Source organism: Trichoderma gamsii (genome assembly GCF_001481775.2).
Source record: "Trichoderma gamsii strain T6085 chromosome Unknown Scaffold_16.2, whole genome shotgun sequence".
Lineage (NCBI taxonomy): Eukaryota > Fungi > Ascomycota > Sordariomycetes > Hypocreales > Hypocreaceae > Trichoderma > Trichoderma gamsii.
The window spans coordinates 63,823-83,123 of record NW_020171353.1 but is presented as its reverse complement, the minus strand read 5'-3'; the positions used below and the strand labels follow the sequence as shown (position 1 = coordinate 83,123).

Sequence of the window (19,301 nt, the reverse complement as noted above, 5' to 3'; positions counted from 1 at the left end):
CCGCCACAACACCAGCGGTGGGCGTGATTCGTACTGACAGAGAGCGACGAGCTACTCTTTTTTGCATCAAGCGTGCTCAAGGTATTGACGGGCCCGAGTCGGTCTGCTGTCGCGCAGGAAACCAGGCGTTTCCATCGCTCGAATCTCGCTGTTGGTCACTCTGCGCTGTAGCTGCTGTCGCACGCTATTACCGCTCCTTTGCCTGGGAAGCTTCGTCCTGTATGGCACGACTGCCTCGTTGGCCACCGCATCTCCTCTCCCTCTCTTTCTATTCTTGACTGCAGTGGAGATTTCTTGTGTGACAGGTCTGCACACCATCCTTTCTTTTTTTATCCTCGGCTTCAGCCTCAGTTGCTCTACGAAAATAGCCCGCCAGCCGCGCTCAGCTGCTCGAGGCCTAGACCGTGAGCCGAAACCGCACCAGTCTCTTCGACGACAGGTCCCCTCGCCGATTCATTTTCCGTAACAGCATCACAGTCTGCGTGCACAGGCGGCAATGGCACGGGGCAGCGCCCTTTTCAACCGCAGCATCTACGAATCCAGTCGGCGAGCATCGCCGTCGAGGCAGCGGCCTGGCCTGAGAATCTCGTGCAGCCTCACTCACAGCAGATCATCTGTACACCAGACAGCCTCACGTGCCCCCGCGGTGGCTTCATAGAGCCCGGGAAACGCCTTCAGTCGTCGCTGCTGGGCTCCTACGGCTTAACGGCAGGACATTTGATGAATTCAATGACTGTCTCCCAACCGGGCGGTGGCCACGGCCGCCAGCAGAGCCTCTCCAACCTCCAGGCATCGCACTACGCATCTCGCATGAAATCTCCTCCGGCGCCTCTGACATCGCATCCTCAGCCCAGCAACATCGACGACCGCCAACGACCGCCGCAGCTGTCCCCTATGCCGCTCTCCCCGCGCTATGACACGATCGCAAACGGCCCTCACATGATGCTGCGCAGCCCAGTGTCTCCCATACCTCCGCGATCGCCCTCGCAGAATAGCTGGTATGAGCGGTACGGCCACTTCGAGCAGGAGGCGCCCCAGCCCCAGTTCCAGCCACAGCAGCCCGTGCATCGGCATCATCACGCAGCGCCGGCATCAGCGACATATCCCGTGCGCGACATGACGACCGGCAGGAGAGGGCCGCCAGAGCCTCTGCGTCTGGATTCCACAAACGCTGTGATGACAAAGGCCATGCGCCCCGAAGTGCGCACGCCAGAGACCCCTGCCGTCGAGAACTTTTCTAGACCCCGGAAGCAGAGCGCCAGTATTAAGTCGCCCCCTGTCGGCCTAGGTAGCCTGCGGCTGGCTTACCTCCCTCCCTCGGATCGCATGCCGGAGATGACCAGCGTTTCACCTTCTCCCACGCCCTCCTGGCAACGCCCCCAACAGCCTTTCGACTCTTCAAAACCTTCACTCTCATATGCCGCCTCTCCATCTTTCCCCCCTACTGCCGAATACCAATACCTCGAATCGAGCTCTGGCCGCTCCTCCAGGAACGCGAGCGCACATCCTCATCCCTCAATTGCCGGCCATCGCCCCCAGTTTCTGGCCTACAACAACCGCATCGAAAGCTCCATCAGTGCTCCCACGCCCAGTGGGCCAGCTCCGTGGATGAGCGACGACGAACTGCGATCCAGCTTCAGGTCCCAGCTTACATCATCGTCCATTCCCGCCACTGCCTTGACTGAACGGAGCAGCGTCTTGACCAAAGACAGTTCTGTTCTGTCGCTCTACGGAGAATCAGCAGACGCAGACGCAGACGCTGACACTGACGAGCCAAGCTTGGAAGATGTTATGGGCATGTACGAGAGAGGATTCTGTGACGACGACGACGACGGCAACGACTTTGCAAACGAAGATTTTGATTCCAACACCCACACCAACAACGACTACCACCAACTAAATAACAATCACCACCACCCCTACGACGATCAATACAACATTGGCTATAGTTCTGCGTACGATTCGTACCCGCACGAGCCAGAGCCGGACTCTCTACCAAAGCTACTAGAGGAAGAGCAGGCGCAACAGCCCGAACTAGAGACAGTGCTAGAATCAGAGCTAGAGCCAACGCACGACCACGACCTCGAGCTTGAGCACGAACCTGAGCACGGGCTCGAGCACGGGCATTCCACTTTACATACACATGAGGAAGAGGTAATAGACGAAGAAGCAACAGAGGAACCAACGGAGGAAGCAATAGGGGAAGCAACAGAGGAAGAATCGGCCGAACTCCAGGACACTGTCCCTGACAACATGATTAGTGTCATGCACCGTCCTGCCACCGCCAGGTCCGAACCGGTACCTGAGCGCATTCACGATGACGAGTTTGATTCCGACCCGGTGCCTCCGGTGCCTGCTCAGCACTCTGCCCTAGATATGGAAATCAGGCAATCAAAGATGTTGTTTTCCAGCACTGCATTCACATCAACAGTGCCTGCTCTCACCCACGACCATGATCTCGACCACGACCCGGATCACGACCTGGACCAAGACCTAGAGTTTCCCGAAAATCGCAACTCGTCCAGAACGGCCGAGTCGGGTGTGGACTCAGACGGCATTCACACAAGAGGCGCCACGCCCAGCCCAGACCCTTCTCGCATTTCACCTCCCTCTGCGCCTGAATCTCGATCGGTATCCCCCTCATCGGCGCGTATCCCAGTCCCTAAGCCGGAGCTACCGGGAGCGCGTGATCGGTATGGATTCAAAAAGGAAAACCAATTCGTCACTATAGCCCAGTATGATGCTTGGGACAAGGGATACTCTCAGTACCTCGCTCGCCGGCGCAAGAAGTGGGTTTCCTACCTCAAGGACAGCGCGCTGATGACCGACCGCCCACAACGTTTCCCATCTCCGAATGCCAAGACGAAGCGTTTTGTCCGCAAAGGCATCCCGCCCGATTGGAGAGGAGCTGCGTGGTTCTACTACGCAGGCGGCCCTGCTATTCTGGCCAAGCACGGCGGTCTATACGACAAGCTGTTGTTGAGACAAGCCAAACATGTCGACGTTGAGGCCATCGAGCGTGACCTTCACCGGACGTTTCCCGACAACATCCAGTTCAAACCTTCGCAAGCCACCGCCGAGATGCTTGACACCACGACTAGCAGCGAGAGGGCAAGCCAATCCACAGTCAGAGGCGCGGCTTTGGACGGCAGCGGACCTGGCCCTGTTGGACTACAAGGCGAGCCGCCGCTCATTGCTTCGCTTCGTCGCGTTCTGCTCGCTTTTGCCGTCTACAACCCTCGCATCGGATACTGCCAGAGCCTCAACTTCATCGCCGGCCTTTTGCTTCTCTTTGTGGACACAGAGGAACAGGCATTTTGGCTGCTCAACGTCATCACCCACATCTATCTCCCTGGCACGCACGAGATGAGCCTCGAGGGCTCCAAAGTGGATCTGGGAGTATTGATGACTGAGCTCCGGGATACGATGCCTGCGGTGTGGGATAAGATTGGAGGGGAGCTCGATGGCGGCGAGCCGCTGACCAGGCCAATGACTAGCAAATCAATGTCCATGCGAAAGTCACCGCTGACGCCCTCGCCGCTGACGCTTCGACTGAAGAGGAAGGAACCTCATTTGGCGCTGTCATCCGAGCGACTTCCTCCCATTACTCTCTGCATGACTGCTTGGTTCATGAGCTGCTACATCGGGACACTGCCCATCGAGACAACGCTTCGTGTCTGGGACGTCTTCTTCTACGAGGGATCCAAGACGCTTTTCCGAGTTGCCCTGGCCATCTTCAAGCTGGGAGAAGCCGAAATCAAGGCGATTGGAGATCCGATGGAAATGTTTGGCGTGGTCCAGTCTATGCCCAGGAAGATGCTAGACGCAAACAAAGTTTTGGAGACTTGCTTCAAGAGGCGCAACGGCTTCAATCACCTCAGCCAAGAAGTGATTGAGGAGCGCCGGCAAGAACGACGTGACAAGGCCCAGCAGGATCTTCTCTTGCGGTCTCGTAGTAAAGCTGCAACGCACCACGGAGCTCATGGCAGAGACGCCGAAGGGGAGAAAAAGGGCGGTCTTTTTGGACTGAAGAAATAAAAGAAACAAAAAGCTTTTTAGCTTGGGGGAGGCTAGATTTTTGCATTGATACCACCGGCGTCTTATTTCCACTTTCGGTTTTACTTCGATTCTCATACTTTTTAATCTTCTCTTCTCTTCTTTTTTTTTCCATTTCTTCATTTCACCCATAGCACGGCAGGCGTTTGAGGGAGATGCCATCCAATGGCCCAGACAGTGGCTACGATGCATCTGCATATGAAGCATAAGCATTTTCATTCACCTCTTTTTTTCTACCTTTTCACCAGGTATTTCCGAACACAGCGTGTTTTTCTCCTTTGTTTCTTACTACCACTATCCTTAATTTTCTTCAAACTTTCCACTACTTTTCTATTATTCATACTGGCGTGTTGGTGGAATTGAAAGAGGTAGCGCTACTGTTCGATTTCACCAACATGCCATGACGACGGTTACGGCTGCGACTTGTGGCAGGACCCCCTTGTTAGAGGATCTTGGACGGATGCTTGTTGCAAATAAAACAAACAGAAGCAGAAGAGGTGGGAGAATAGAGTGCTTGAGCGAGATACATGAAAGAGATGTGCACCTTTTTTGTGTTACTTGATAATCTTGTCTGCCCTGTTTTCTACCCTTTCTCTGCTTGCTTGATTGTTTTTTTCTCTCTTATTTCTTACATCTGTGGTGCGCAGCATAGAAGGATGGGCATGTACAAAAATCTCATTGTTTCCTTTTCCTTTTCTCTTTCTTATTTTTGTGTGTTTGACTTGGATAGAATAAGGGCCAGAGTAAAAAAAAGAGCTTTTTGGGGCGGAGGAGTAATTTGGCACAAAAGACACTGGCGTGTTTATACCACTTTATAGACAGACACGGGTTTGTGCACGGCCAATGAATGAATTCTTGAAACGAAGACTTTCTTTCTAAATTTTGTAGTCCTTTTTATACGTGTATACGTGTGAAATGAATTTTCGTGGACTTGATACTGATTTGACCAATCTTGCAGAGGTACAATAGAGTATGTAAGAGAACATTTGTCGAGTTATGAGATTGCTAGCTGGCTAGAGCCGGCTCTTTTTTCTATTGCTTAAGAAACAAATCAAAACAAACACTAAATACTATGCTCCTGCTGGCCTTTACCAATGCTGTTTCATCCTTTGTAGTCGTCCGTTTCGCAATCTCCGCCATGTAAGTATCGAAAGCCAAAGCCAAACTTGCAGAACTCTCCATTTTATACCCGTTGCCATCGTCATATGACGCCCATGTACCAACGACTTGTGGACCCTTTTGGCTTCTCTAAGCCTTTCTCTCTCTTTCTCGATTGTTGGTGTGAAACTCTAGTCCGCTCCCAACTCCTACCTCCCCCCCCCTTCGCCTATTTATTATTGTAAAAAGAGAGCCGCTCCAGATTCTTAGAGAGATTCTAATTCGCCGTTGCCGGAAAGACCGGGTCCTCAAGCGCATACTTAGTGACCTGAGCCTTGGCCTTCTGCTCCCACGTGGGCCTATCGTTGCGATACTCGTCGGCGATGCGCTCCTCGAGCGGGTCGTCGGGCTGGGGCTCGACGAGCAGGTTCCGCACGGCCTCGAGCACGGAGACGATTTTGGTGCTGGGCTTCCAGTTCTCGGGCTTGAGAATGCCGAGGCAGACGTTGCCGAGGGAGTCGTTTGTGACGTTTGGGTGGTAGAGGCGGGTGACGAACTTGACGACGGGGGGCTTGAAGGGGTAGTCGGTGGGCAGGGTGAGGAGGATGCCGAAACGGCCTGGGAAAAAGGCGGATTGGGGGGGCGGCTGGAGGGTGATGTGCCAGGTGTGGACGGAGGCGTTGGGGGGGAGTGAGACGGTGAAGCCTTCGGGGGGCGTTTGGGAGACTTCGGCGAATTCCTGGATGGTGTTAGGATGGTGTTTGTTTGGTGTTTGGGGGAGGAGGGGATGGAAGACTAACCTTTGTGATGCGTTTGGTAGACATTTTGGAGGATGGTTTTGTTTGTGTGTGGAAGAGCTGAAGAGATGAGGATTTGGAGTAGTCTGATACTCTAGAGAGGTTCTAGATGCGTCTGCTCGTGTCGAGATGGAGAGGTTGCTGTCTGTATGTATGCCAAGATAGCTTCTTCGTATCGTTATCGCTCGAACGCTCGTCTGTAGCTCCCGTCGAAATAACGTCGAGTCGTATCGTGTCGTGTCGTTTTAAGGAAGTATATTGGATTCACACGCTTGAGCACGGGGAAAGATGGGTTTTAAAAGGAAAAAGAGAAGAAGAAGCAAAAGAAGCAAGCGAAGAACAGTTGGTTGGCAGAAAATCGAGAACGTTCCGCCTTTCGGGGATGCATGTACCTGTGACTCGAAGACTGGTATGACGGATGGTGGGGTTTCAAGGGCCTCTTAAGAGGAAGTACCGCTATGGCCGGGCGCGGGGCAGAGGGCAGGGCAAAAAGAGGCAGCCTAGGGGGATGATATGCAAAGTATCTGGTACCTGGGAGGTGGTAACGTTGGAATTAAAACCCAGATCTGATGCGCGTATCAGTCAGTGATTTGGAATGGCTGATAGCATAGGGCAGCAGCAGATGATTTGATTACTTGGGGATGAATAATCAGTCGCTACCTGTTTTGGAAAGCGGTGGCTTTTATTGAGGTGCACTGCCTTGGGAGTCAAGTACCTGATCTCGGTCAGTGGCGGTGGGGCTTATCGTTCACCGGGATCGCTCACCGAAGCTTCACCTTGATTTTTTCTTTAGAGGCCGGGCAAAATTTATGCTAGGACGTCTTTTTGCAGCAACTTTCTCACCACAATCTGCAACTCCACCCAACCGACTTTAGTATTGGCACAAAACAAGAGATTTTGACTGGATTGCTGAACTCTCTTTTATTCGCCAAATCACACCAACTTCTCTCTCACAATGGCTGCCTCCGCCGCCGTCTCTGCGCAAGAAGCGCAGCAGATGCCCTTTATCAGAAACCTCGCCTCAAGCGGTTCGTCTTTACACCCCCCTCTCTTCAAGTACAACGCCAGCTAACTCTTCAGCAGACCGCAAACTCCGCACCGAATCCCTTGCCTCCCTCCAGTCCTTCCTCTCCTCCCGCCAATCCCTCTCCCCCCTCGACGCCCGCAAGCTCTGGACAGGCCTCTACTACGCCCTCTGGATGACCGACCGCCCACGACCTCAGCAGGCTCTCGCATCCGACCTCGCCAATCTCGTGTCTGGCCTGAAACCTGCCTGCGTCGAGCCCTGGCTCGCGGCGTTTTGGTCCGTTCTCGGCACGCAATGGCCGCACATTGAGGCGCTGCGATTGGATAAGTTTCTGCTTCTCGTAAGAAGAGTCTTCAGCGCGCACGTGAGAATTGTCAAAGAGCAGGGCTACAAGGGTGAATTGACGGAGCAGGTTGTTGGCGTTTTTGCGAAATGGTGCTTTGATGCGGAGGATGAGGAGAAGGTTGCGCTGGGGCTGAGGCTGCATGTGCTGGATGTGTGGGTGGATGAACTTGAGCGCGAGGGAGCTATTGCTGCTGCGACAGAAGGCAATGACGATGCAAAGGCGTTTGTGGAAAAGGTTGGCGCTTTGGTTGAGACGCTGAAGAGGTGTCCTGTCAAGTCTTTGCGACAGCGCGCGGCGGATAGCTACGATGATGAGAGATTGCCGTGGGCGGAGAAGACTGAGGAGGAGGAGGAGGATGAAGATATGGCCGGCGCAGAGGGTGATGAGGGCGATGAATGGGGCGGCCTGGACAACTAACTGGCCATACCAACTGCTGTCCTATTTTCTTTGAATCTCTTTTTTGTATACCATTGCTGGATAAAAGGTGTTTTTGGCGTCACGAGAGCTGCTTTTAGAAGCCTAGGAAAATACAAGCATATTTCTATTACGTGTAAGCATCAAACATCATTCAACCCTTATGGTATCATCGTTATTTCATTCTGTTATACTTCCATAACTCCATTTCGTTCTTCAATTCGCCAGCCCTCATCATTATCTCGTTAAAACCCTTTTTGTAAAGAAAAAAGAAGCGTATATAAAACTACAGAATGTGACAACCCACAGCACGCAAAGGCTACTCCAAAACTCATCTCCCCCAGCTTTTCTTGACTTTGACCCATCCACTCTCTTCATCCTCTGTCGCCTCTGCCGTGCTCTTACTCTTGCCATGTCCTCGATCTCTCACCTCTTCACCCCTCTCCTTGGCCAGCCTTGCCGCTCGCCACTCGTCCCATTTCGCCTGCTCTTCCGGTCGCGGTTCTCTCGCAGTCAAGAGGCCCTTTTTTCTCAGACGGCGTCTATGTCGACGCTTCTGTTCGGGCGACAGCGTCTCCATATCCACGTCCTCAATATCGCGTCCCAAAGCCAAGTCTTGCATGTCGGCAATCCAATCGTAACCCTCCTCATACACGACTGATGCCACTTGGCGCCCTGTACCGCCAGTGATCCACTGGTCCAGCTTGATGGGAATGGCCGTTCCGAAATCTGTCGGGTCATCAAAGGACCACACACATGGCGATTTGGAAGCAGGGCAGGTGGCTGGTCGACAGTACATGGCGCACATGGCTGACTCGGCGGCATACCATGCGGAGAGAATAAAGACAAGCAGACCAAGCCAGGTGAGGCGGAAAGTAGGATCTTGGTGGTATAGCCGGGGCAGCGCGAGATGAAGATAGGCGACTGCGGTAGAGCCCGGCGATTTGCAGTACGGGCATCCTGCCTGGGGGTCAATATGACCATGGTGTTCGTGGCCTTCGGGGGCTTTAGCCATAGTCTTCTTTTCTTGTGCGAGTGGTTGGGCTCGTGAGAAGCGATCTTCGATGCGTTCGATGCCTTGCTTTGCCGAGCGAATTCGCAAGAGGCCGGTTTGCAACGTCTTATTCATTCTCTCATAGGCAGCCATTTCACCGTCCGAGTTCGACTGTTGAATGTCCTTTTTGCTTTCGCTCTTAATCACATCGCCGTAGTCAAACTCCGAATCAAGGTCCATATCAAGATCCACTGCCGAGGACCGGCCGAAGCTGCGACTTTTCCAGTCTTTAGCAGTTTTGATTAAACTCCTGCCAGATAGAATCTCGTCCAAATCGTCAAATGTCGAGTCGTCAATGTTGTATGCGCGGCGCAGCTCCATCATGTCATCCTTGACAGAGGGAAGCTTGGCCGAGTTCTTGACGGGCAGCCTGCGTTGAGGGAGCGACTTTGCCCTTCGCTTCCTCACGACGGCCGATTTCGAGATCACAGAGTCGCCGTCATCAGTCAGCCCGGGGTCCGAAGCTACGTCTTGGTCTCTATTTCTCCAGGACGAAAAGGTTGGTTTCCTGTCAGGGAAGAGGAGATCTGTTGATGATTTGATATCTGCTCGCAGCTTTGGTATGTCTTCGGATTTGAGAGCCAATTTCTCTGACTTGACCGTAACTGGTGTTTCGACATAGGCGCCGGTTATTTTTGGAGTGGGCATGGATAGAGGATCTGGTTTGGAGGGCTTCGGTGTCGCATCTTCGGCTGACTCTTCCTTGATCCTAAAGTTGCCGCCGTCCGAATCGTCGTCCAGAGGAGGAGAAGGCGCGCGAAGAGAGCCGCGTTCGGAGTGGTTGTCCGATGGCGCAAACAGCTTCATCTCCGCCTCTATCCTGTCGGTCGGGTCTGGCTCTGACTGCATACTGGATCGCTTGCTCTTAATTGATTCAATCGATCGCGTGCGCTGCAGACCAGTGAATCCCACCGTGGGCTTTGGCTTTTCGAATTCCTTGGCGCTGGCGTCAGTCGCTGCTTTGGCGCCGGGGGTGGGCAGAGAAGAAGCGCGCTTTGGAGCAAACAGGCGAGATGCGATTCTATCGGCGATTGTTCTGGGAGCGGCCTGTTTATCTTCTTCAGCTGGCGCAGTAGTGGGCAGCTGCTTTGCACGCGACTCGGTTTCAGCTGTCGGCGAGCTGGCGGCCCTTGCCAGCCGTCGCAACAGGTCTCTGTCGTCGTATGTGCGATCAAACAGCCTGGGCTTTGTTGCGGTGTCCTTTTTCTGCTCTTCACTGTCCAGCTTTGCTGCTGTATTTGCTTCTAAGCGCATTGGGTCTCTCTTAATGGCTGTCGCGGGCGTATCTGATGCCGTCTTACCAAAACCACCGGTGATTCCTCCAAAGCCAAATCCCCCAATTCGAGATGGCGGTAGTTCCTCTTTCTTCTCTTCATCAGCGGCATCGGTTTTGGTCTGGCGCCGGCGTGCAAGCCCAAAGGCCGCACGAGATTTAAACCCGTCGTCGGGTGACCGGGGGCGTGCCATAGAGTTTTGTTCTTTGATTTCCTGAAGGCGAGCAGCGGCGTATGCCCGTTTTGATACCCCGTCGGCTTCGCGCTGCCGAATCTCTTCCAGTCTCGTATTCTTTAATGTATCCAGGTGTCGGCTCGGTACCGGAATCTGGCGCTCTACCTGCCCTTCTCTTGTGCGTATATCGTCTAGCTTTGTATTCGCCGGCCTTGGGCGAGATGAGCTTGCAAATGGAATGTTGCTGCCGTTTGCCTTGAGCTCGAGTGATCGAATTTCGTCCAGTTTTGTGTTGCGTGACCCTGGGTTGGAGATGCGAGGTAAGCTATCAAAGTCTTGCTTTTCACCGTCGCGGTATCCCAGGCGGCTGGCAAATGGCCGGGTCCCGGTCCTAACTCGAGGACTGCTGGATATCTGCAGCTCGCCGGCTGTAAAATCTTCATCCATCTGCCACGCAAAGCTCTTGTCCGGAGAAGACTGCTGCACCAGCGTTGCTGCAGAGAGTCCAGGATCGACAGAAGACGGCGGGTCCTCGATGCCGGGGACTAGATCGGGAAGGCCATTGCTGGAGCCAGCGGTGGTTGAGACGGTTCCAGGGCCTAATCGCAGTGCATTACGGAGAGCTGGGTTGGCAAACTCGTTTGATCGCTGCCGTGCGAGGCCGCTGCCGCCGTTGAGCAGGGTGGCCCTTGCTGGCGATGCTCCCACCGCAGCTTCCTTGCCGCTCACCAGAGTCGCGCTGAAGCTGGGATTGCGCACCGACGGGATCTTGCTTCGCGCCTTCGTGTCCAGAGGGTCCTCGCCCTGTATCCGCCGCAGCTCTGATACTTCAGACGCTGTCCTCGTTCTCCAGGGCCGCGGCGCAGGGCTGGGTGACCCGTCGACGGGCTCAGGATTGTCCAGGCCGGCCTCTGACATTAATTTTGCTGCCTCTTCCTCGCCCTCTGCCATCTCCATGGCCTCACGCAGCGATATCGGCTTTCGGCGCGTCTGCGGCAGGCTGCTGCCTCGCGGGATGCGCGTGCCGCCGGTAGAGACGACGCTGGCATTGGCAAAGTCTGACGATGGCCTCGCCTTCTTACTGTCTGCAGCTCCTATCCGTCCAAAAGCCGGCGTCTTCGCCGTGTACACGTGCAGTCCATTCTCGTCGTTTTCGTCGGGCTGCGCAGTGTTGCTGGAGAATAACGGCTTGCGTTCTGCGTGATTCACTTTGAACGGCGTGGGACGTCCGTTGGGCCGGGCGCCAATTGCGTGGCTGCCGCTTTGCATTGCGGCTTGATGCTAGCTATTGTAATATGTGCAAATCGATAGGATTCAATGCAATGGCGGAACGGCGCATGGTTGCTACAGCATGCAGCTCTTTTGCGGTCGGTGAATCTGGTCAGTCGAGATGGCGCGTCATGAGATGCGACAGAGCTCGAGTGCGGTAAGAGATGAATGGATTCGATCGCTGTCGCTGGAAGTGTAAATGCGATAAGCTCTTCGTAAGCTGAAGTCAACGTCTATCTATAGCCGCAATGCTTGTGCGAAGCTATATTCGTGTGCAGAATCGATATGTCGAACCCCTGGAAAAAAAAGTGTGAGGATGGATATCTGAAGGTGAGCGCGTTCTGGCCGAACTAGCGGTCGGCAAAGCCCCTGCAGCTTTCTGGGGAGACAGTTGAAGCGCTAAATTAGGCTCGTTGTTGACGGCCTGTGCATCTTGCCTCAAGCTTATAAGACGCGGTGTAAGTCATTTATACTAGAATTCCTATCTCCATCTTGATATTTTATTAGTATTTACGACCCAGTAGGTATGGGATGTAAAGAAATCAGTATTAAGACCATCTTGAACCCTTTCTATGGTTAAAGAGTCGCCACAGCCTGGGTTCAAATGCCTGTAGACTTCTTCCTGTTCTAAACTGAGCCGAGGCATTCCAATGCAAACTTTGAGTTGCATTTAGACGACGAAGCCTTGTGTTTTTTTCTCGGGAAAATAGAATACTTGTTCACAGTCATCAGCAATTGGCATAGGCTTCTTCTGAGGCCCAAATAGACTTTTCTTCGGTACTGGCAATATTAAGGTAAGATGCAATTACTCTTTGTAGCCAACATGCACATATACTTTCTTTCGGCTGGATCGAATAACATGTATTCACATAAGTCCAGAGGAACATGGCGCAGCGTAAATATTTATTGTGTATGTTCTATGCTCCTCAATAAAATAACAGATATTGGGCTTCGCAAATCTAAACAACTTCGACTCTACGCCGAGATAGAGTCGATGACGTTTAGATTTGCGAAGCCCAACACCTGTTCTTTTTTGCGAAGCCCAATTATCTGTTTAAATTTGCGAAGCCCAATTATCTGTTTATTCAGTGAGGACTTGGTATGTCTTGAATCACGCCAGAGGCCGTCAAACCCCATCGATCCCAAGTAGGGCGTACAATGGCCTGGCAGCGTGGCTCAAGACATGCTCAGAGACCAAACTTTTTAAGATCTGCTCCGGGGTGCTGCTTCACGATGTGCCGCTTAAAATTATCCTTCCTGTTGAATCGTTTTTTGTTGAACTTCCCACAAGTTGGGACAGTGCAAACATAATAAAATCGGTTGTTTTTGTGCCGCGTCAAGTTGCTCTTGCTGGCAAAGCTCGCATTGCAAATGCCACAATGGGGCCGGCGAGTGCCATTGTCTGGACAGCTTATTGACAAGATTTCTGACGGCGAGATTGTTGATGGGACGTCAGCCGCAGTCGTGCTGTAAGGCTGCTGGATTTCTTCCCAAGGGTTGGTAGAATCTGGGATGGGAGATTGGGGGGGGTTGTCGGCGTTGAGGCGGCCGTAGCCTGGGGAGCGGTCTTGCTGAGTTCTAGTTGAATCTCCAGGTACCGAACGGGCGCTATCGACAAATTCGTTCTCTGGTGACGGCGAATGGATAACGGATGATGGAAGACCAAGCTTGCTTGCGTCGTTATACACGCATCCGTTACTACACGAGTGTTCGTCATCTTGAAACGAAAATACCGAAGGACCGTAGACGTCCGAGAGGCAATAGAGATGTTGACTGGATGCTCTGCTAACACGCGGATCGCTGCTCGACAAAGGAGACGGGTGTGAATCTCCCTGCTTAGAGCCAGGGAGACCCGACTCTTGTTGTTTGAAGGGTTAAAGGGGGAAAAAAAAAAGAAAGCGAATACCGCAGTCAAAAAACTGCAGTCCCGGGTGGCCGCTTGCCTGACCCAGGACTGTAAACGAGATGAATAAGGTGTGCGCCGCTGAGGTTGCAATTGAGGCAAAGCGAGGCCTGAAGACGCAATGTGAATGAATTAAAAAGACGCGGCATCCTAGACTTTATATACTTTACAGCTTCTCATACGCAATCTGCTTCCAACTGCATTTACCGGCTCTGCTTAATGTCACTTGGCCAATCGCTGAATGTCGTCTGAGGTGTGGAGGAGCCCGATGCAACATCAGCCTCAAATTGAACCAATGGAAGATGGAAGCGCCCGATGCGTACCTTATCCAGCTAACTGCAGCTTTAGACAATTCCTTGCAGCTCAATAAGACATCTGGCGTGGGGCTTGATACGGACGAATCCTCAAAAGCAGCCAATCAAGAAGAAGCACGTTATATGTGTGTCTCAAACCGGACCAACCACATGCGATATCTAAGGTGATGAATCATAATGCGGCCCATTCCTTGCATCACAGCATTAGACGAGCATAAAGATTAACTTAAAGGGTTTCATAGGCACCTGCCTTTAGGCTCTAAGTTCCGAAAGCAGTTTACAGACATTTTAAAGAAGGCTGGGGATGTTTGAAATACTACGTTAGAATACAACGGCTTAGCATAACCCCTGCAGCTTTCTAGGGACAATCGAAGCGCTAAATTAGGCTCGTTGTCGACGGCCTGCCACAAGCTTATAAGACGCGGTATACAGGAGACTGTTGTCTAATTTTTAGTTACAAGTCAACAGATATGTATGTGAATGAACTTACTAAGCCTACCTTATTCTAAGGTTTTCCAAGTGTATTAAGAGTTGTCACGATTCTAGTGCAAATGTTTGTAAACTTCAATGTTCTTTCTACTGCAGGTGACTACACAAAATATTCTAAACTAAGCCGAGGCACTTCAGCGCACGTTCACCTAAGCTGCAGACTCAAACAGTTGAACAACTAGAAGAATTATTGACATCAAAAAGAAGTGTTACAGACTTCAAGAATTTTTTTTCCCCAGAGCACCAAAGCTATTTCATACATTTTAGCTGACCAGATCGGGGCAAGATGTAATTCCTTGGACAGGCGGAAAGTTATGTAGTAAGCACAGGTACATCTGCAATTCGGCCGAATGATACAATGTAGATTATTTTTTACAACAGCTTAATATTACTTTACAACGGCTTCAAATTACCCGTTGAGAACATCTTGGAAATGTGCAACACTGGTATATATTGTGTGTATCCGATGGTCTTATTCTAAACACAGTACCGCACTTTGCATACCTAAACACCATCGACTATCTCAAGCTACATGATGCTAGATAGGCAAAGCGCAACTATCTGTAGTAAGGTCTTGAACGCAATACAGTACTGCGCTTTGAGTATCTAGACATCACCGATTTAAATCCTGAGATCGGTGATGTCTGGATATGTAAAACGCGGTTATCTGTAGTGACGAACATGTCTTGGATCACGCTATAGGCTACTGCAACGCCCTTCGATCCTAAACAGGGCCCAGCAGCCATCAGCTTGATTCAAGACATACTGTCAACATTATTCAGAGACCAAGCTTTCTGAGATCCACCGTAGGATGTTTCTTCTCGCAGTGCCGCCGAAAATTATCCTTCCTCTTGACTGGTATGTTATATTTGCGACAACCCTTGATAGTGCAAACCCAATAGGTCCGTTTGTCTTCATGTGTGGTCTTGACATGTCGGATAAGGCAGCTTTTGCTGGAGAAGCTCTCGTTACAAATGTCACAGCAAGGCCGAGGGGCGACATTGCCTTGAGAGCCTGTTGCTGGATTATCGACCGAAATTGTGTTGAAAGGTTGCTGCTGTTGGGTTTCGTGAAAAGGGTAGTGGGTTTCTTCCCACGGGTGATGTGTAGGGTCTGTTATAGGCGAATGGGGGATGTTGTGGCCGTAGCCTGAGAAGCGGTCTTGCTGAGATCTAGTTGAATCTTCTGGTCCCGAAAGAGTGCTGCCGGCAGTCTCGTCCTCTGACGACGGTGAGTAGGTAATGAATGACGGGGAACTTTCGCGCTCGCTATATATCGCACTCGCGTCGTTGCCCGCACACCCGATACCAAAGAAATACTCAAAGCCCTCAGATGAGGATGCCGAAGGATCGCAGCCTTCTGGACGGTAGGAGAAGTATTGTTGACTGAATGCTCTACTAACACGCGGCTCGTTGTTTGACAAGGAGGAGACGAATGCGAGTCTCCCTTGGAGCTCGGGAGACCCGACTCTTTTTGTTTAAAGAAAGGGTCTGGCGCTTAGAAGTCGAGCAGTCCTGGGCATAGGCCCAGGACTGTAAGCGAAATGAATAAAGTCTGCGCCGCTGAGGTTGAGTCTGAGACAAGGCGAGGCCTGGAGAAGATGCACTGCTTCTGATTTAGAAAGGCGAGGCACCACCGATTTATAACCATCTTTCACCCGCAACGCCCCGTACGGTGCCTTTCTCTAACTGCCTTTACCATCTTCTGGCCTGTTCATGCTACGCCATATCCGGCTGCAGCCAATCGCTGAATGATCGTCTAAGGTGTGGAGGAGCTCGATGCAACATCAGCCTCAAACCTGGCCAATGACAGATGAAAGCGCCCAATGCGTACCTCATCAACCTAGCTGCAGTCTTAGAACAATATCTTGCATCTCAATAAATTATCCTGCGGGGCTTGATACAGACGAAACCTCAAAAATAGCCAATTGGGAAGCAGCACGTTATATATGTGTGCCTCAAAATGGACCAACCACGTATCTATGATATCCAACATGTCATATGAATCAAGAATGCGGTCCATTTCTTGCGTCACAGCTATTCCGAATGGCTTACTTACAATTGCCACGAACTTCTTTGCTGTCAACGAGTTGGGCGAAATTGCTGCATGCATCTACATGTAGCAATGCACATGTATATTGCAATGCTGGCAGCGACCCCTCTCAACGTGCTGATAGCCTCAGAACGAGCGAATTGTGATTGGGGCCATGAACAGCTAAGCAGACACCATTGTGGTACAGTTATTGACTCTGCTTTGGCAGTATGAATGGCATTTTTACCTATAAAGGGAGGAGGGTCTTCGGACATGGAATCGAAAACTCTTCAATAACATTCTCAAGCAAAGCATTTATCAGTGATCAAAAACACCTTACATCATCTTGATCCCCTTCTACAAGTTCTAAAAATGACCGTCAGCCAAAATGCCGTTAGCGTTTTAAACCCAGTACTGCTTGAAAAGATTGATAAGCTCCGTGACTGGAATGTTGGTCACCATGTGCCTCTGCCTCAGGTAAAGTTGAAGAATAAATATTCTCCTTTGATAGATCAATAAGCTCATTTGTTACAAATAGCTTGTTGTGGTCGGAGATCAAAGCTCTGGCAAATCTTCCCTACTGGAAAGCTTGAGTGGAATTCCCTTTCCAAAAGACCAGAACCTTTGCACTCGTTATGCAACGCAAATCACGTCTAAGCGGGAAAGTGAAGATGGCGTTCAAATAAGCATAACTCCTGGACCACACGCATCGGACGAGCATAAAGATCAACTCAAAGGGTTTCATAGACACCTGTCTTCAGGCTCTGAGTTCCGAAAGCAATTTACAGATATTTTGAAGAAGGTTGGTGATACCTGAAACACTACATTTGAATACAACGGCTCAACATAAACTAGGCCAATGAGAAGATGGGTTTACGGACAGATCTAGCAACGGACATTGGCGCGGTGTTCAGCGAAGACGTTCTTAAGATTGAGATAAGCGGGCCACGCGAGGACTATCTCACCATCATTGATGTTCCAGGAATCTTCCGCAACGTTGTACAAGGGACCACCAAAGATGACATGACTTTAGTGAGAGGCATGGTGGAGCGCTATATTAAAGACGACCGCACAATTATTTTGGCAGTGCTGCCAAGCAATGTCGACATTGCTACGCAAGAGATCTTGACGCTTGCGGAAGATTATGACAAGATTGGCGAGCGTACCCTTGGTGTGCTCACGAAGCCTGATTTAGTACTTGAACCCAGTGCTCAGGCTGCTGTCCGTAATCTTGTCCTGGGCAACAAACGCCCACTTTCTCTTGGCTATTTTCTTGTTCGAAACCGCGGAGCAGATGGCGGTGTTGAAGAGCTGTCTGAGCTTGACCGAGAGTTCCAGAAACAGCAATGGGTTGATCTCCCAAGGGATCGAGTAGGCATTGCAGCTCTCAAAGATCAGCTCAAGTCGCTGTTGGTCGATATTACAAAACGCGAATTTCCCAAGTTGATCAAGGACATCAATGAACAGAGCAAAGAGTGCAAGAAAGAACTGGACAGTCTTGGTCCACCTCGCCAGCACGAGCGGGAGCAGCGCATTTTCCTCAGTCAAATTGCTGGGAATTTTCAGAAGCGTGTTAGAGAAGCATTGGACGCTCATTATAACGCTGATCCGGTTTTCAAGCAAGACGAGTTTCGTCTCATTACTCATGTGGTGAATATCACCGATGTTTTCAGTGCTGATTTTCGGGAGACTGCGCATTCACGGCACTTTGAGGATCTTAGACTGCTGAAGCCGAATGTGACAGATGAAAAGGTGGATGGGAGCCCCCCCGACTGCAATTGTAAAGAGAATTCGGCTGGGCTGATGATAGACCATCTGCGAGTGCTGCTCGAGAAAGCAAAAGTAGATGATATTGCACCGGGGGAATATTCTGAACTCGGCGATATCATCATACCTCTCGAAGAGATTTCCAAGCCAGGAGACAACTTTACTACTTGGATGAACGACGTCTACTTGCAGTCAAGAGGCCTGGATCTTGGCACATTTGAACCGCACTTGCTTTCCATGGCCTTTACAGAGCAGTCGCGCAAATGGGGAGACATGACCAAGACGTATATGAGAAGAATCATCATCGCCCTTCATCGTTTCATCGCCGCCGCTCTTCGGTCCGTCTGTCTTGAAGATCAAGCTCGCAGCCACCTATGGTCCGCTATCCTTGAGGAGCTGTTGAAGCGCTACAAGGTAGCAATGGCCCAAGCCAGTCTATTGATCGAAGTGGAACAGCGCAAGCAGCCTTATACGCTTAATCCACAGTTTAACCAGGCCTGGTCAAAAGCTACTGGCTACCGAATCACAGAGCTTCTGCGTCCAACAGCCAAGAAGGAGAGTAAGCAGTACGGAGTCGTTCAGTACATGGTGAATCTGGATGACATTGCCAAAGCTGCCGAAGGCAAGCGGAATGTGGAGAAGGTGCAAGAAGATATCCATGATATTCTTCAAGCCTATTATAGTCTGGCGACCGAGCGCTTCATCGACAACGTCTTTCATCTAGCCGTCGACCACTGCTTATTGCATGGTCCTGACAGTCCGCTTCAAGTGTTCAACCAAGACTGGGTCATCAGCTTGGAACCTGAGCAGCTCGAGCGGATCGTTGGTGAGACTAAATCTGCCAAGGGGCGTCGTTCGGCACTCATGAAGAAGCTTAATGAGTTGTCTCATGCCTTGAAGATTCTCAAGTCGTAACGTTGACAATAATGGAAAGCATAGGCAGCATTATGTGCGGGAATATATGACATCGAGTCTTGGATCTGGATATATTATATTGGCTGGTACATGGCGCTGCTGTTTATGAACATGTAATTCCATGCTACTACATCAAATAAGGGTAGTCATCTGGAGATCTGAAAACCCACTTTCAAAGAATTATTGGAAAATGTATACCAGCATTAATCTCCCCTTTCCGTGGGTCCATATCCAGTCATTGCGCCACTCCCCAATCATGTTCATGCGTAAACAGATTCTCCGTGGCACATGCACTGAATATCACGTCGGAGCACTCATTTTAGCTTCAATAACTGGAGTGGTAGAATAGAAACACATTCATCGGGTCTTTAC

The 19,301-nt window shown here is 51.0% G+C and overlaps 5 protein-coding genes across 5 annotated transcripts; 3 read left to right on the top strand and 2 right to left on the bottom strand.

Moving 5' to 3' along the window:
* Positions 1 to 729: 729 nt before the first annotated feature.
* On the top strand, positions 730 to 4,038 carry TGAM01_v205184 (hypothetical protein; the record flags this gene model as incomplete). Its single annotated transcript, XM_018803426.1, has 1 exon — positions 730 to 4,038. The coding sequence occupies one exon, from the start codon at positions 730 to 732 to the stop codon at positions 4,036 to 4,038; it is 3,309 nt and encodes a 1,102-aa protein (XP_018663464.1).
* Positions 4,039 to 5,431: 1,393 nt separating this feature from the next.
* Positions 5,432 to 5,978, bottom strand: TGAM01_v205183 (hypothetical protein; the record flags this gene model as incomplete). Its single annotated transcript, XM_018803427.1, has 2 exons — positions 5,432 to 5,893; positions 5,955 to 5,978. 2 exons carry the CDS (start codon positions 5,976 to 5,978, stop codon positions 5,432 to 5,434), a joined length of 486 nt encoding a protein of 161 aa, XP_018663465.1.
* Positions 5,979 to 6,906: 928 nt separating this feature from the next.
* On the top strand, positions 6,907 to 7,741 carry TGAM01_v205182 (hypothetical protein; the record flags this gene model as incomplete). The annotated part of the gene is made up of 2 exons (XM_018803428.1): positions 6,907 to 6,979; positions 7,035 to 7,741. The coding sequence occupies 2 exons, from the start codon at positions 6,907 to 6,909 to the stop codon at positions 7,739 to 7,741; spliced, it is 780 nt and encodes a 259-aa protein (XP_018663466.1).
* Positions 7,742 to 8,069: 328 nt separating this feature from the next.
* TGAM01_v205181 (hypothetical protein) lies at positions 8,070 to 11,510 on the bottom strand (the record flags this gene model as incomplete). Its single annotated transcript, XM_018803429.1, has 1 exon — positions 8,070 to 11,510. One exon carries the CDS (start codon positions 11,508 to 11,510, stop codon positions 8,070 to 8,072), a length of 3,441 nt encoding a protein of 1,146 aa, XP_018663467.1.
* Positions 11,511 to 16,619: 5,109 nt separating this feature from the next.
* On the top strand, positions 16,620 to 18,929 carry TGAM01_v205180 (dynamin family protein; the record flags this gene model as incomplete). Its single annotated transcript, XM_018803430.1, has 3 exons — positions 16,620 to 16,724; positions 16,786 to 17,049; positions 17,103 to 18,929. 3 exons carry the CDS (start codon positions 16,620 to 16,622, stop codon positions 18,927 to 18,929), a joined length of 2,196 nt encoding a protein of 731 aa, XP_018663468.1.
* Positions 18,930 to 19,301: the final 372 nt, after the last annotated feature.